Here is an 18,131-nt window from a genome sequence, read left to right on the forward strand (position 1 = left end):
ATGCTGCTCTTTCACTTGGCAGATCATCATGTATCTGAGAGCCAGTGTGGCTTCAGGAAGAGCTTACAGGATTGGTTGAAATGGTGTCTGCTTCCCAACAATTCCAGCAGAAATGTTAGAAGAACAGAAGTTTGCATGCAATATTTGCAAATCTGATCAAGCCCTTTGATACTGTCAATCATGGGGGCTTATGGAGATTATGTCAAAATTTGGTTGCCCAGAGAAGTTCATCAGCATTGTACAGCAACAATGTAGGGATCGGTTCTCTGCTGCTTGTGCTAATTTTGGCCTAATAATGAACACAGGTGCTCCATCAGCCAGTACCACACTGTCCATATGTGGAACCATAGGTTACAGCAAATGCAGAAGTTTGGAAGGCTGTGGATAAGGTCACTTACCTTGGCAGGATACTTCCCTGGGATGTGCACATTGATAATGGGAAAGTGTGGGAGAGAAGAGGTGTTAGACTGACTACCAGACTGAAGGTCTACTAGCCATGGTACTGACCTCATGGTTGTGTGCCTGTGAAACCTGGATAATCTAGCAGCACCACGCCAGGAAACTGAAACGCTTTCACCTGAACTGCCTTAGGAAGATTCTGAAGATCACCTGGCAAGATAAGCTACCCGACACCGAGATCTTTACTTGAACTAAACTGCCAAGCATTCAAACTCAATTGTAGAGAGTGCAACTCCAATGAGCCGTTCATGCTGTTCAAATGCCAACTATGTCTGCAAAGGACAAGAGATGGAGTCCTGATAGAGATGAAGGCCTCAGCACAGCAGGATGAGACACATCATTTTTCCTTTGAATGGACAATGCAGGAACATTGTCCTTCAATAAATGTTTGTAAATTTCCTCCAAGATTGCTGATTGGAATTTTGTCATCACCTTTACCAATATGAAATATCTTTTTCCTTATTAGTGATATGGACTAGTGGACCATTCCCCCCGTGCCACCCCCTCCCCCAATGGTATTTTATTTTTTCCAATTACCTGTAAAGCTTTCCACATTCACTTTTACATAATTTGAGTTCCAAAATTTTTTCTCTCCCCCCTTCCTCTCCTCCCCAAGGCAGTAAACAATCTCATATAAGCTTTACATGTGCAATCCTATTAAACACATTTCCACATTAGTCATGTTGTGAAAGAAGAATCAAAACAAAAGGGAAAAAATATGAGAAAGAAAAAATTAAGAAAATAATGTTTCAATTTGCATTCAGGCCCCAGACCATTTTTAAAAATATGGTCATATGGTAACACAGCATCATTATTACTGCATACAATATTCTCTTGGTTCTACTCACTTTGTATCAGTTCACGTTAAGTCTCCAGATTTTTCTGAAACCTACCTGTTCATCGTTTCTTTTACCACAACAGTATTCCATTACATTCACATACAAAAACTTGTTCAGCTATTCCCTAACTGATGGGCATCCCATAATTTCCAATTCTTGGCTACTACAAAAAGAGATGCTATAAATATTTTTGTACATGTAGGTTCTTCTTGCTTTTTTATGACCTCTGTGGGATACAGACCTAGTAGTGATATCATTGGATTAAAGGGTATGCATAGTTGCCTATTGTCTATCGGGCACAATCCCAAAGTGTTCTCCCAGATGGTCAGATCAGTTTATAACCCCAAGGACAATGCATTAGTGACCCAATTTTCCCACATCCTCATTTTCCTATTCTATAGTATTAACTAATCTTACACAAACTCCCCCTTTTAGAGATGAGTAGATGGAGACACAAAGAGGGTATTCCTCACCCAGAGTTGCATAGTGAGAGACCATTTGAGACAAGATTTGAAGCCACATATCCCTAACTCTAAACTTTTCTCCCTATCCATTACAAAATATTGCTTTCACCTACACTCTTCTGAATGTCAATTTGAATAAAAAGAAAAAGCAATTAAACTATCCATACGGTTTAGGCCACTGACATTGCTACCAGAATTACGATCTCAGGGAAAAATCATAATAGTGAGTTTACAAATAGTTCACTTTACATAGTGATTTAATACTTCCAAAGCACTTGACAGATACTGTCTCACTATCATTTCCCCCACTCTATCAATGGAGAAACTTATCCATGAATAAGTTAAGTAACTTATCCAGGGTCACATAGCTAGTTACCATCAAAGACTGAACTTGAACTGAGGTCTTCTGGACTCAGGGACTGTGCTCTATCCATTGGGCCACCCAGCAGACTAAAACATCATTACAAAGATAAATGTCCAACAGATAACAAAATATTTATACTAGCACTTTTTGTGCTAGCCAATATCACAAGATGAAGTGAGTACCAATCAGCTGTGGAATGGTGGAAGAATGCCATGAAATATTTTAGGGGAGTTATGAGAAATGTTAGGATTTCAGAGAAAAATTCAATCTATTTTCAGGGTTTCATGCACAGTATAAAATATATGATGTCTGAAGAGGTCTGTGCTGCAGGAAGAGACCTCTCATTAATGATATCTATAAGGTTTATCTCCAGTAAGATTTTTCCAATGTAGATGCATGTATGAGCTCCAGGTGAAGGCCTTTCCATAATTGTTGCTTTTATAAAGATTCTGTTTTAATATTGTTGCATCTAGTAACCTCTGTCTTGTAGGGAAAGGCAGGAAAGTCTTCTCTCCACTATGAATCTTTCCTGTAAAGGAAAAGAACATCTCTGGCTGCAGGCCTTCCTACATTGAGTCCTTATAGGACTTGTTCCCAAGATGAATTATCTGATATCTAATGGGCTCCATACTGCATATGGATGCCTTTCCACATTCATAACAGGTGTAAGATTTTTATCTCCTGTGAATTCTCTGATGAGAAATAAAGGATACTGAATGATTTTCCATCTGTAGATCATGCTAATGAGCTATATTCTCTAGTATGGATTATCTGATGTTTTGTAAGAAAAGAGTGTGCATTAAAAGATTTACCACGTTCTAGATACCCACAAGGTTTCTTTCCAATGTGGGTCTTTGGATAAAGAAGAAGATCAGAACAATATTTAAAACCCTTTCCTTGTTGATTATATTCAAAGGCTTTCTCTTCACTGTGGTTTCTATGATGTTCAACAAGACTGGAGCTCTGTGTGAAAGCTTTTCCCACATTTTTTACATTTCTCAAATTCTCCCCAGTGTGGACTGGGATATTCTTCAAGAGTGGAGTGCTGTGTGAAAGCCTTTGTATGTTTACAACATTCACAAGTCTCTCCAGTATGACTTCTCTGATGTAGATCAAGTTTGTAGTTTTGTCTGAAAGTCTTTCCACACTGATTAGATTAATAAAGTATCTCTCCAGTGTGGATCCTCTGATGTACAGCAAAATTGGCTCTCTGTGTGAAAGTCTTTCCACACTGGTTACATTCATAAGGTTTCTCTCCAGTGTGAATTCTCTGATGTACAGCAAGATTAGAGCTTCTTCTAAAAGCCTTTCCACACTGATTACATGAATATGGTTTCTCTCCAGTGTGGATTCTCTGATGTACAGCAAGATCCGAGCTTCTTCTAAAAGCCTTTCCACAATGATTACATGCATAAGGCTTCTCTCCAGTGTGGATTCTCTGATGTAATGCAAGTTTGTAGTTCAGTCTGAAAGTCTTTCCACATTGATTACATTCATAAGGTTTCTCTCCAGTGTGGATTCTCTGATGTGCAGCAAGATGGGAGCTCTGTGTGAAAGCCTTTCCACACTGATCACATTCATAAGGTTTCTCTCCAGTGTGAATTCTCTGATGTGCAACAAGATGGGAGCTGCAACTGAAAGCATTTCCACATTGATTACATACATAAGGTTTCTCTCCAGTGTGGATTCTCTGATGCCCAGCAAGACTGGAGCTGCAACTGAAAGCCTTTCCACATTGATTGCATTCATACGGTTTCTCTTCAGTATGGCTTCTCTGATGTACTGCAAGACTGGAACTGAAACTGAAAACCTTTCCACACTGATTACATTCATAAGTTTTCTCTTCAGTGTGGATTCTCTGATGTAGAACAAAATGGGCCCTGTGTTTGAAAGCCTTTCCACAGTGATTACATTCAAAAGTTTTCTCTCCAGTGTGGATTGTCTGATGTTTAGCAAGTTTTGAGTTGAGTCTGAAAGTCTTTCCACATTGATTACATTCAAAAGGTTTCTCTCCAGTATGACTTCTCTGATGTAGAGCAAGTTTGGAGCTCTGTGTGAAAGCCTTTCCACACTTATCACATTCATAAGGTTTCTCTCCAGTATGAATTCTCTCATGTACAGCAAGACTGAAGCTACAACGGAAAGCCTTTCCACAGTGATTACATTTATAAGGTTTCTCTCCAGTATGGATTCTTTGATGTACGGCAAGGCTGGAGGTGCAACGGAAAGCCTTCCCACATTGATTACATTCATAAGGTTTCTCTCCTGTGTGGATTCTTTGATGTTTAGCAAGCTTGGAGTTCAATCTGAAAGCCTTTCCACATTGATCACATTCATAAGGTTTCTCTCCCGTGTGGATTCTCTGATGTAAAGCAAAATGGGCACTGTGTTTGAAAGTCTTTCCACACTGATTACATTCATAAGGTTTCTCTCTGGTGTGGATTCTCTGATGTTTAGCACGTTTGGAAGTCAGTCTGAATGCCTTCCCACAATGATTACATTCATAAGGTTTCATTCCAGTATGGATTCTCTGATGTGCAGTAAGATCAGAGGTTCTTCTAAAAGCCTTTCCACATTGATTACATTCATAAGGTTTCTCTCCAGTGTGGATTCTCTGATGTAGAGCAAGGTTAGAGTTCAGTCTGAAAGTCTTTCCGCATTCATTACATTCATAAGGTTTCTCTCCTGTGTGGATTCTCTGATGTGAAGCAAGATTGGTGCTGCAACTGAAAGCCTTTCCACATTGATTACATTCATAAGGTTTCTCTCCAGTGTGAATTCTCTCATGTACAGCAAGATCCGAGCTTCTTCTAAAAGTCTTTCCACACTGGCAACATTTATAAGGTTTTTCTCCAGTGTGAATTCTCTGGTGTAGAGCAAGTTTGTAGTTGAGTCTGAAAGTTTTTCCACATTGATAACATTCATAAGGTTTCTCTCCAGTGTGGATTCTCTGATGTGCAACAAGATTAGTACTGCACCTGAAAGCCTTTTCACATTTATCACATTCATAAGGTTTCTCTCCAGTGTGGATTCTCTGATGTGCAGCAAGATTAGAGCTTCTTCTAAAAGCCTTTCCACACTGATTACATTCATAAGGTTTCTCTCCAGTGTGGATTCTTAGATGTACAGCAAGTTTGTAGTTCAGTCTGAAAGCCTTTCCACATTGATCACATTCATAAGGTTTCTCTCCAGTGTGGATTCTCTGATGTAGAGTAAGATGGCTTTTAAATCTGAAAGCATTTCCACACTGATTACATTCATAAGGTTTTTCAGCAGTGTGGATTCTCTGATGTTGAGTAAGTTTGGATCTCTGTGTGAAAGCCTTTCCACATTTATCACATTCATAAGTTTTTTCTCTAGTGTGGATTCTCTGAGGTCCACCAAGACTAGAACTGCAACTGAAAGCCTTTCCACATTGGTTACATTCATAAAGTTTCCTGCCAGGGTGAATTCTCTGATGTCTAATCAAGGACGAGTGTTCGCTAAAAGCTTTACCACATTCATGACAGTCATGTGGTTTCACTCCAGGATGAATTTTTTGAAGGCAAATAAAGGATGACTGTTGACTTAAGGGTTCCTCACAATTATGACTACTATAAGGTTTATCTTCTGTATGGATTCTGTGAATTACAGCACAGATTTGTCTCCCAGTGAAGTCATAAGGACCATCCCTCATGAAATTTTCTTGAATTTCTTCCACAGAAATGTTTAGCTTTGCTGTAGTCTCTTGCATTTCAGGTCTAATCTCTCCTTCTGCAAGAAACAAACAATAAAACATATATACATAGACAAATGTACACACTTATATAAGTATAATCCCTCCTCTCCATTGAAATAAAGTAAACTACCTAATCTATACCCTATATCCCCAGGCTAAGAGAAAAGTCCTCCAAGTTCAATGGACAGAATCAGTTATTTGAAACAGCCATGAGTTCACATCTGCAGGATGCTTGATTTACAAAGAGTTTCACCATAATTACATTGCATCTTCGCAACACACACATCCAACAAAGGCAGGACAAGCATTTTCTTTTTTTTTCCTTTTTGCTTTTCGGAGGGGGAAGGCAGGGCAATTGGGGTTAAGTGACTTGCCCAAGGTCACATGGCTAGTAAGTGTTAAGTGTCTGAGGCTGGATTTGAACTCGGATCCTCCTGACTCTAGGGCCAGTGCTCTATTCACTGAGCTACCTAGCCACTCTATAGGACAAGCATTTTCACTACATTCCCTAGTCAGACCATGAGCTCAGAATCACTAAGTGACCTGCCTAACATCCCTGTAACTGAGACTAGAACTCCAACCTGATAAGTGGGGATGCTCTGTCCATTGTACTAGATGGCCTTTCTCCTTTGCACTTTCTTTTGGTTTTGTTCTTGCTTCTAAGAAAATTGGTTTTATTATTGCATGTTGATTTGTTCTCTGTCTCTCTTTGGTTTTTCCTATTCACTGAGATTCAACAATATTGAAAATAGGACAATTAATAACCATACACTGCCACTGTTGAGTAGCTACCACTCTGATCAGTCAGCAACCATCAAAATTGGGTCAGATCCTCTACCAAAACAAGATTAAGACTCACCGAGGAGAGATAAAGGCAAGATGGTGGAGTAAAGACAGGGACTCACCTAAGCACTCTACCTCCAAATACCTTTTAAAAAATTACTCTAACCAAATTCTAGTGCAGCACAACCCACAAAAAGAAAGAATGAAACAAATTTCCTGCCCCAGACAGAGAGAGGGGTACAGTCCAGTGCAGGCCCCAGCAGCACAGCCCCAGCCCCTGGAAACCAGGAGCAGGCCTTGCGAGTGACTGAATTAGCAGGGACAGCAGCAGGGGCTACTTGTGGAGATCTTAGCACTCAGATGGTAAGGGGGTAAAAAAAAACTGGCTGGAAGGAGATGACAGGGGTCTTTTGCTAGCACTGAGGCAGGACTTTGTTGTTTTTTCCATACTCAGATCCAGGTCACAGTCTTAGGTGGTGACCCCAGAGCCAGGAGGAGCACTACCTAGCAGAGCTTGCAGCCACAGTAGAGAGGGGACCCTACTCACAGTGCCAGGGTAGAAAAGAGGGCTTGTGGCTGCTCAGAGACCAGAGTACAGGCCAAGAGAGTAGAAAACACTTCTCCTTAGATCATACCATTTCAGAAGAACTGAAAACTTACAGATCCCTAGAAGTATCTCTGAAAACAGCTGCACAAAACTCCTGAAGCTTGGGATGGTGTACCCTCCACCCTGGAATCAGGGCCCTATTTTAACAAAGAGTCCAAAGAGAAAAAACAAATAGACTAGGAAAATGAACAAACAAGAAGTTACTATGGTGACAAAGAAGATGAAAACATACACTCAGAAGATAAAGAAGTCAAAGCTTCTATATTCAAAGCCTCAAAGAAAAAATATGAATTGGTCTCAGGCCATGGAAGAGCACAAAAAGGATTTTGAAAATCAAGGAAGAAAGGTAGAGAAAAAATTGGGAAGAGAAATGAGAGTGATAGAAGAAAATCATGAAAAAGTGAGTAAACAGTTTGGTAAAAAAAAAAAAAACAATGAAGACAAAAAATACTGAAGAAAATAACACCTTAGCAAACAGACTGGGCCAAATAGTAAAAGGGATTTAAAAAGTCAATGAGGAGAAGAGCACCTTAAACAGCAGGATTGGCCAAAAGGAAAAGGAGGCCCAAAAACTCACTGAAAAAAAATAATTTCATTAAAAATTAGAAGGAGCAAATGGAAGCTAATGACTCTATGAGAAATCAAAAAGCAATAAAACAAAACTAAACTAATAAAAAATAGAAGTTAATGTGAAATATCATAATGGAAAAACAACTAACCTGGAAAATACCTCCAGAAGAGATTATTTTAAAATGATTGGACTACCTGAAAGCCATAATAAAAAAAGAGCCTAGACATCATCTTCCAAGAAATTATGAAGGAAAACTGCCCTTAACAGTCTAGAACCAGAGGGTAAAGTAGAAATTAAAAGTATCTACCAATCACCTCCTGAAAGAGATCACAAAATGATAATGCCCAGGAATATTATAGCCAAATTCCAGAGTTCCTAGGTCAAGGAGAAAATATTGTAAGCAGCCAGAAAAAAATAATTCAAGTATTGTGGAATCACAGTCAGGATAACACACAATTTAGCACCTTCTATAGTAAAAGATTGGAAATCTCAGAATATGATATTCCAGAGGGCAAAGGAGCTAGGATAACAATAAAGAATCACCCACCCGCCCACCAAAACTAAATATAATCCTTCTGTAAAAACATGAACACTGAATGAGATAGAGTACTTTCAAGCATCCTGAATGAAAACAACAGAGCTAAATAGAAAATTTGACTTTTAAATACAAGACTCAAGAAAAGCATAAAAAGGTAAACAGAAAAGAGAAATCATAAAGGACTTAATAAGTTTAAACTGTTTACACTCCTACATGTTAAGATGGTATTTGTAACTTATGAGACCTTTTTAATTTTTAGGGTAGTTAGACCGAGTATACATAGACAGAATGTACAGATATGAATTGAATAAGAAGGAATGATATCTAAAAAAGTAAAATTAAGGTGTGTGAGAGGAAGGTACTTAGAGAAAGAGACAGGGAGAGGTAGAATGGAGTAAACTATCTCACAGAAAAGAGGGAAGAAAAAGCTTTTAAAGTGGACGGAAAGAATAGAGGTAAGGGGGAATGAGTGAACCTTATTCTGATCAGAAGTAGCTCAAAGAGGGAATAACATACAGACTTGTTTGGGTATAGTAATCTATTTATCCTACAAGAAAATAGGAGGGCAAGGGGATAAGGGAAAGGGGTGTGTGTGTGATAAAAGGAAGGGCAGTTTGGGGGAGTGGGTAGTCTGAATCAAAACACTTTTGAGAAGGCGCATAGTGAAAGGAAAACAATACAGTAAACAGTGGGAGGGATGGGATAGGATGGGATGGAGGGAAATACAGTTAGCAAGAGTAAGCATGAGAAAAAAAAAAGTTTGAGGAAACTTTCTCTACTAAAGGCCTCATTTCTCAAATATATAAAGAATTGAGTCAAATTTATAAAAATAAGAACCATTCCCCAATTGATAAATGACCAAAGGGTATGATCAGTTTGCAGATGAAATAATTAAAGCAGTCTATAGCCATATGGAAAAAATACTCTAGCTCACTATTGATTGGAGAAATTAAAACAATTCTGAGGTACTACCTCCTACCTATTAGATTGGCTAATAGGACAGAAAGAGGTAGATGACAAAGGTTGAAAAGGATATGGGAAAAATGAGATATTACTACACTGTTGGTGGAATTATGAACTGATTCAACCATTCTGAAGAGCAATTTGGGACTATGCACAAAGGGCTACAAAACCATGCATATCCTTTGACCCAGCAATACCACTACTAGGTCTATATCCTACAAGATTAAAAAAAGAAAAGAAAAAGGACTTATATGTACAAAAATTTTTGTAGCAGCTCATTTTGGGGTGCAAATATTTAGAAATTGAGGGAATGCCCATCAATTGGGAAATAGCTGAACAAACTGTGGTATGGGATTATAATGGAATACTATTGTCCTATAAGAAATGATGAGCAGGATTTCCTGCTCATTTCCTTAGAGAAACCTGGGAAGACTTGCCTGAATTGATGCAAAGTGTAATGATCTGTGTACAAAGTAACAGCAATATTGTAGGAATACTGTGAATGACTTCGCTATCCTCAGCAACACAATGATCCAAGACAACTCTGACCATCCCCAGAGAAAGAACTGATGGTGTGTGAATACAGTTGAAGCAGACTTTTTGTTTACTTCATTTTTCTTGACATTTACTTTATCTATGTTATCTTTCACAACATAACTAATATGGATACATTTTTCATGACTATACACATATAATCTATATCGAACTGCTCGAATTCTCAGTAAGGTGGGGTTTAGGAGGGAATGGAGAAAATTTGGAACTCAAAGTTTTTAAAACAAGTGTTAAAAAAAGTTTTTACATGTAACTGGGTAAAAATAAAAATAAAATACTAAAAAAAATGATGAAGACCCACTAAAATTCAGATGATAGCTTTTATTGGCAATGGAATATTTTTAAATTAAAATATGTACATTTTTTTAAAGACACAATTGTATTACACAGTAGTATGTTGTAAACATCACTATTATATGCACTGAAAAACCAAAATTTCTGGTGACTCACTTGATTGCAATATTCGCTTTTCTGAGGTACTCTGGAACAGAAGCCACAATAGCTCTGAGCTGTGCCTGTATTTGATTCAGACTCTTCCCTCACTAATTCTCCTCTCCTTCTTAAACCGTCATTAGTCTCACTCATTGTGTTCCCTTATAACACACTGAAATTGGCATCTTTGCATTCCCAAATATTGTCCTTGCTGTGGACCAGTTAAGATCAAGCTTCCTGACCTGTTGCTTCTTCTCAGACCATCTCCATGTTTGTATGCCAGATAGGTAGCTCCTTGGCAGCATGGACTGGATTTTCTTTTCCTGTGGATCCCTAAAGCTTAGCAACATTCCTAGAAAACTGGAGGTGTTTAATCCAAGCTTGTTGACTGAGTGACTGGGCCCAGGGCGGACACCAGGCCCTAGCCTCTACCTTGCTCCCTGTATTCTAGTCTCTGTCTTAGCTGGCAGATGCAGGTTCTGGCCTCAGCCCAGTTTCTAGCTCTTTCCTGCACCTTATCTCCTACAGTAAGAGACCTCTTTCTGGTTCTAACTCTGCTGTGACCTCACCAAACCCATACTGGAGATCACAAAGGGTCATGCTATGGGACACCTGGCAGTTTCTCCCTCCCATTTCCCCAAACTGAGAGTGCCTGTCAACTCAATGAACCTGGCCAATGATTCCCCCAAAATGGGCTAGAGATTGAGCCTTAGAGATGAGGAGAGGGAAATAGGCTGATGATTTATGTAAAGCAGAGCCTTGGATTAATTCTAAGTAAGGCAGCAATCTTTGGAACTACTTAAATACTGCTGAATGGGGAGAGAGAAAATCATAAAACCAGGCTGCCTGAGTCCACTGCACATTTAGACTACATAATATCAGTACAGGATGCTCCTTGTATCCCTTTATGTCCCTGGTGCTTAGCAGAGGGTCTAGCACAGAGCAGGCACTTAATAAATGTTCACTGCCTTGAAGAAGTTCTAAGAGAGAGCCCACATTGGAAAGCCCAAGCCCTTTCTGCACTTACAGGGGAGTTCCTGCCCCCAAATTCCAAGCAATGACTTTTTATGGGATCTGAGGTTCATCACTGCTAGAGAGCTTCAAGGCCATCAGGTCCAACTCCCTCATTTTACAGATGAGGAAACTGAGGCTCATTGGTTCATTGATTTGCCCAGGATCCCACTGCTAAAAAGTTTCTGGAAAAGAATTCCAAGTCACTTCTTCCTGTCCCTAAATCTCACACTTGCTTCACCCCCACCCCTAGAAGCCTCTCGAAATCCCAGCTCTCACACCCCTGCTTTCCCCTCACTCACCTGGATGGCAGCTCCTCAGGCCTTCTGGCTCCAGCAGCCATGGGGCTTCCCTTTCCTCCAAATAAGAGATCAGATCTTCTCTGGGAACTGGCAGCCCTGGGCATGGGGAAATCAGGGATGAGGATGGAGACAAACTTGGAATTCAATTCTTTTTAGGGAAAAGAGTGTGCATGCAAAGCTACTGCATTTTGAGAATCACTCCATCATGTTCACACAGACCTGGCTTATTCTCCTATTAATGCCTATAATGCAAGTAACCCAAACTAGGACAGGCCAGATCAGCCTTGAGCTCCTGCAAATCAGACCCTGCTGAGTCAGCTTGGGTCCTGTCCCCTCCCCTGCTCTTCACTCCTGAAACATTTAAAAACCTTGAGGCTCTTCCTTCAGGGAGCCTTTACCTCTTCGGGTGAGACTCTCCTGCTGGGGAACTCAATGAGTTTCAGTCAGTCCAAATTCTGATTCTTGGACAGTCTGTTATTCCTGCCAATGAGAGGGGCTTCCAAGCAAGGAGCACAGGATGGTTCCTAGAAGTCCTGAAGCAAGATTTCCATAGCATTTATTTTGGGAGCTTTGGGGAGAAATGGGGAGAAGATGAAGGAGACAATTTGGAACCAGAAAATCTGGTCTTGGTGTACCTTCTTCATAGGAGGAGGGAGTTATTGCATAGTTTCCATTATCTAGAAATTACAGCCAGATGGTAGAGCAATGGAGAGAGCCCTGGGTCTGGAGTCAGGAATGCCAGGGTTTAAATCAAGCTTCAGATAGTTACTAGCTGTGTGCTCCTGGACAAGTCACTTAATCTCTGTTTGCTTCAGTTTTCTCAAATGTCAAATGGGGATAATGATATCACCTAACGACATCATATTGTAAAGAAAGCATTTAGCACAAGAGCTAGTGAACAGCAGCTGAACAGAAATGCCTATTCCTTTCCCACCATCTGGGCTGGAATTTGGGGCAATATCAAGAAAGATGAAGGACAAACATGCCCTACCAGGCACAGCTGGGAGCTACAAACTGAGGCTTCTCCCAAAGAAGGATGTCCTAAAGGCTTGGCCTGTCCCAAAGAGGAAGGGGTGCAGGGAAAAGCCACCTGAGCAGTTTTCAGAGATTTGGCAGACAAAATTCATATCTAGGGAGAAGGTGGACTACATCATGTGGGATTACGTCCTCACCTGAGATACTTCAACACTGATCTGATCTGGGACCTCAAGCTGCCTAGAATTGGCAACAGACAGCTTCGAGCAACCAGGCAACCTCCTGGTTCTCTTTACCCAACATTCTGACCATTCATAGGAAAAACACAGGAGACCAGTACTTTTCCCTTTCTAGTAACTGATAAATGCTTCAAAGCCAGCACACTCAGGAATGAAGATATTCCCCTTGATTTCAGACTCAGAGTGGCCAGGGGAAGTGTCCTTACCCAGGGAGAGCAGGTTCTGGGCATTCTCCAGCATCACCTCCTTATACAGCTCCTTCTGAGGAGGGTCCAAGAGGCTCCACTCCTCTGGGGTGAAGTCCACAGCCACATCCTTGAATGTCACCAAATCCTAAACCATAAAAAGTCACAAGATTTAGAGCTGAAAGAAACTCCAGAATTCATGCCAGTTCTAACCCTCCTCAAGTGAGAGGAGGAAAGTGAAGCAGAGAAAGGGGGTTTACCCAATGGTCATACCCTTGATGAGTGTCAGAGTCAACACTTGAAGCCAAAGTCATTAAGAGCCCAGTGGAATTGTGAGAAAAGCATTAGATACAGTCAGCTGGAATAAAGTTGAAGAAGGTCCTAAACTATGGAAAGTGTCTCATTATGGAATCAGAAACAAAGTGTGTTTTATCTGTGAGGTAGGGGGATCTGGGGAGGAGAAAGAGACAAGATGATGTGAAATTCCTTTCTTATCAGAGCTTATAAAAACAACAATATGAAGAAAATTCGGTGAGGAGTTTGGGAAAAGCAACAAAGAAAGTGTATTCTGTGGGGGTGGGAGGGGGAGGGAATTCTGTGTGATACAGAAAAGAGAGGAAAGAAAAAGGAAAGGTCTACTTTATTTCCTGAGAATATGAAACAAAGCCTCTCTAGATAAAACATGAAAAGGATCCATAAGACATGGTAATTGCAATCTGGATTGAACTGAGGGATATGAGCCTTTCCAGTCAAGTGAAATAGAATTAATTTTTTTTGTTATATTGAGGGCTTGAGGCTGCCCTGGTGTGATGTGCCATGGCCAAACCATCTTAAGCCTTCTTCACTTCATGATCTCCAAGGGATGAAGCAAAGTTGCCAAGTATTACCACTATCATTTGCCATTGTATTAGAAATGCTAGCTATGGTAATAAGAGAATAAAAACAAATAGAAGGAATTAGAATAAGCAATGAGAAGGCAAAGCTATGACTACTCTTTGTAGATATGATGGTCCATGGAGAATCCTAGAGAATCAACTCAAACAACTAGTTGAAATAATTGAGAACTTTAGCAAATTTGCAAGACATAATGAACCCATGTAAATCATCACCATTCCAATATATTACCAACAAATCCAGCAGCAAAAGACAAAAAGAGAAATTCCATTGAAAATAATTAAGGACAATATAAAATACCTGTGAGTCTACCTTCCAAGACAAACTCAGAAACTATAAGAACACAATTAAAAAATGTTTTCAGACAAATGAAGTCAGATTTACACAAATGGAAAGATATGAACTGCACATGGGTAGGCTGAGCCAATATAATAAAAGTGACCATTCATTCTCAATTAATCTCCTTATTTAGTGCTATGCCAATCCCCAACCTTCTGTCACAAAAACTGAATATTTGACAGACACTGCCAGAAAAACTAGAAAACAGTATGGCAGAATCTAGGTATAGACCGACATCTCACTCTCTGACCCATCAAGATAAGGTCAAAATGGGCACATGATTTAGACTTAAAGAGTGATACCATGGGGCAGCCAGGTAGCACAGCAAGTAAGAGCACTGGCTCCAGTGTTGGGATGACCTGGAGATCGAATCCCGGGCTCAGACACTTAGCACCCACCCAGAAACACCTGGCCGTGTAACCTTGAGCAAGTTACTTAACCCCAATTGCTTAAAAAAAAAAAAAAGAGTGATACCATAAGCAAGTTAGGGGAACATGGAAGAGTTTACCTGTCAGATCTATGGATAAGGGAAAACTTTAGGACCAAAGAACAGACAGAATGCATTACTACATGTAAAATGGGTAATTTGGATTGTATTACATTTAAAAACTTTTTTGCAGAAACAAAATCAAAGTAACCAAGATTAGAAAAACTGACAACTGGGGAAAATATTTACAGCAAGTATCACTGATAAAGGCATCATTTCTCAAATATATAGAGCTCTGAGTCAAATTTATAAGAATACAAGCCATGACCCAATTGATAAATGGTCAAAGGATAGGAAGAGGCAGCTTTCAGACAGAGAAATTGAAACTATTTATAGTCATATAAAAATGCTATGAAGCCCAATTGATTTGAGAAATGCAAATTAAAACAACTCTGAGTTGCCACCTCACAACTATGGGAAATGATAATTAGAGGAAAGTAGGGAAACTAATACACTATTGGTGGAGTGGTGAACTAATCAAATCATTCTGGAGAGCAGTTTGGAACTATGCTCCGAGAGCCATAAAAATGTGTAAACCTTTTTACCCACAAACAACAAAAATAAGTCAGTATCCCAAAGAGATTAAAAAGGGATAAATGACTTATTTAGGACTGGGGTTTTTATACTAGCTCTTTTTGTGGTGGCAAAGAATTGGAAATGGATGTAATGCTCATTAATTGGAGAATGCCTTTACAAGTTGCAGTATATGATTGCAATGGAATGCTCTTGTGCTATAAGAGAGGACAAAAGGTGGTTTCAGAAACACCTTAGGAGACTCACATGAACTGATGCAGAGTGAAGTGAGCAGAAGCAGCAGAAGACTGTGCACAGTCACAGCAACATTGAATGGTGAGCAACAGGGAATAACAGCTATTCTTAAAGACGCCTCAGGCCTCATAATGAAATATGCCATCCCCCTCCATAGAAAGAAGGAATGGAGTTTAAATACAGACCTAAAGCAAATTATTTTCACTTAATTTTGATTCAAGTTTCATTTCACAAAATGACTAATATGGAAATGCTTTGCAAGATTGCATATGTATAACCTGCTTCTGACTGCTTACTATATGCAAGAGGAGTCAGAGGAAAGAGGCAGGCAGAGAAGTAGGAACTCAAAATTTAGGAATAAAAATGTTTTTATATGCACTTGGGCAAAAACAAAATATTATTTAAAAAAGACTAATAGCCAATGGCAACTAGGTTGCCCAGTAAATAGAACAGCAGGCCTGGAGTCAGGAGGATCCCAGTTCAAATTTAGCCTCGGACATACTAGCAGTGTCCCCTTGTGCAAATAATTTAAGCCTGTTTGCCTCAATTTCTTATCTGTAAAATGAGCAGGAGAAGGAAGTGGCAAATCACTTCAGGATCTTTGTCAAGAAAACCCCAATGTGTGTCACAAAAAGTGAGATACAATTGAAACAATTTAAAAACAACAACAACAAATAGCCATTCCCCAATAGATAAATGGTCAAAGGATATGAACAAAGAATTCTCAAAAGAAGAACCAGCAAGTATTCCCAACCACAGGAAACAGCGCTCCACACCACTGTTAAGAAAAAGGTAAGCCAAAACAGCACTGAGGCTTCACCTCATACTCTGCAAAATGGACAAAAATGGCACCAGTCAGTGTTGGAGGGGCTGTGGGAAGATGGGCACACTGAGACAATGGTGGGGGAGTTAGGAAATGGTAGAAGATCATGAAGATCCTGGTTAAAATCCAGCCTTAGACAATTATTAGCTGTGTGACCCTGGTAAGTCATTGACCCTGTTTGCTTCAGTTTCCTGAACAGGGAAATAGAGATGATAAGAACACCTCCCATATAGGGCTGCTGTGAAGATGGTCAAAAGTGGATTTGGGGGAGACAATAAGTCACTTCATTGTGTCTTAGCCTTTGAATCTGTTGCCTCTCTGACAAGAACTCCATCAGTACCCCCCTTTCTCCCACTGGAAAAGAAAATTCCCAGAACTTTGAACAGCTCCCCAAACTCAGCCCTTTCCCTATATCCTCTCTAACAAGGGAAGGCCCTGCACAAATGCTAATACACTAACAGCTAAAGAAGGAACTCTTTTCTTTGACTTAGTCCAAATGGCTCTGCTAAGGGCCAGGGAACCCGTGTGACCCAGAAGCAAACTTCACCTGTTTTCTTGACCTGCCATATTTTTCAGAAAAACTGGAACAGAGCACACAGGAGACAGGACCCTGCCCCCACCCCAGCTCACAGTATTTGCTCCTCTCAACCCTCACTGCCTCTCACTGTGCCCTAGAGAGTCAAACCAGCTACAAGACAGGAGGGGTCAGCCTGCACCACACAGATAAAGTGTTGGTGCAGCTCGGACCCTGGAGGCCAGCAGGGCATCCTGCCTTCAAGGTCTGGCAGGGAGAGCTGGGCCAAAGAGGCAAAGGGGGGGGGGGAGCAGTTCTAGGGATGTGGGGGAGGGATGGATACAGGGAGCAAAGAGAAGACTCCCACGGGACAGAGGAACGAGTGAAGTGGCCATCCTTGTGACTGAGGGGCCATGAAGGGGAACCTTAAAAAAACAGCACACAATAGGGCAGTTACTGGGATGGCAGACAGTGGGCAGTTTGTGCTTGTGATGCCAAAATGCCAAGAATCAGTTCAAAGCACAGAAGAGAGCAGGGCGGTGTTGTTGCTACTGTTTTCAATTTCCTATTTTTGTAAAGAAACAATCCTTAGGCAGGGGATTGCAGGCCTCACAGACAATGTTCCAGGTGTATGGAAACGGCCTCTTTGAGTGATGCTGGAACAGTCTGAGGACAGTGCACTCACCTGGGCTGGGGGTCTGCAGCTCCCAGGGGCCATTCCCTCTGGCTCCAGGCTCCCTGCTTGGGCCAGGCCTGGGTCCTCTGCAGGCTGAGCTGGAGAGGGAGGATCCCAGAGGGACAGAGGGCCTTCTTTTCTTCCTGGGCAGGAGGCTGGGCTGTGGGGATTTACAGAGGGTGAGGCCCCCTGGGAGTTACAAAGACCCTGCCTTCCCCTCAGGGCAGAGACTCCAACCTAGAGGTGGGGCTTGGAAAAGAAGGTGGTCCCCCCCTCTCCTGCTTCTTCTCTTCTATTCCCCCCCCCCCCCCCGGTTCTTCAGAAAACCAAGAGACCGAAGGGGCCTGGGATCCCAGGGGGGATGAGACCAGGTAGAGCCTCAATGTCTCAGGACCCAGAGATCTCTCCCAAGCTGGTCTTCTTTCTTCCCTGTACCCCCTCTCCCAAACTAACAGACACACATTATCTAGACAACAGACTAACTGCTGGATCCAGAGAGGAGGGAGGCTTAGGAAGGTTGTGGGTGGGGAGGGCTCTGGGATGGAGCCACCAGGGAATGACCAGGGGAAGCCTGAGACTGGGAGACCAAATCCAGTCTGGGATTCATCCCCCTGGCAGGGGACCTGAG

At 41.1% G+C, this 18,131-nt stretch overlaps 1 protein-coding gene across 1 annotated transcript; it reads right to left on the reverse strand.

Moving 5' to 3' along the window:
• Positions 1-283: 283 nt before the first annotated feature.
• LOC138168113 (zinc finger protein 850-like) lies at positions 284-17,696 on the reverse strand. The gene is made up of 5 exons (XM_069097142.1): positions 17,513-17,696; positions 13,024-13,150; positions 11,604-11,699; positions 3,432-5,879; positions 284-2,932 (listed from the first exon to the last, which is right to left on the reverse strand). The coding sequence occupies exons 1-5, from the start codon at positions 17,543-17,545 to the stop codon at positions 2,862-2,864; spliced, it is 2,775 nt and encodes a 924-aa protein (XP_068953243.1). The 5' UTR covers positions 17,546-17,696; the 3' UTR covers positions 284-2,861.
• Between the last annotated feature and the right edge of the window lie 435 nt (positions 17,697-18,131).

The sequence above is a fragment of the Petaurus breviceps genome, unplaced genomic scaffold (assembly GCF_028583685.1).
Source record: "Petaurus breviceps papuanus isolate PSGF00001 unplaced genomic scaffold, PetGlider_PUasm1.0 351349, whole genome shotgun sequence".
NCBI lineage: Eukaryota > Metazoa > Chordata > Mammalia > Diprotodontia > Petauridae > Petaurus > Petaurus breviceps.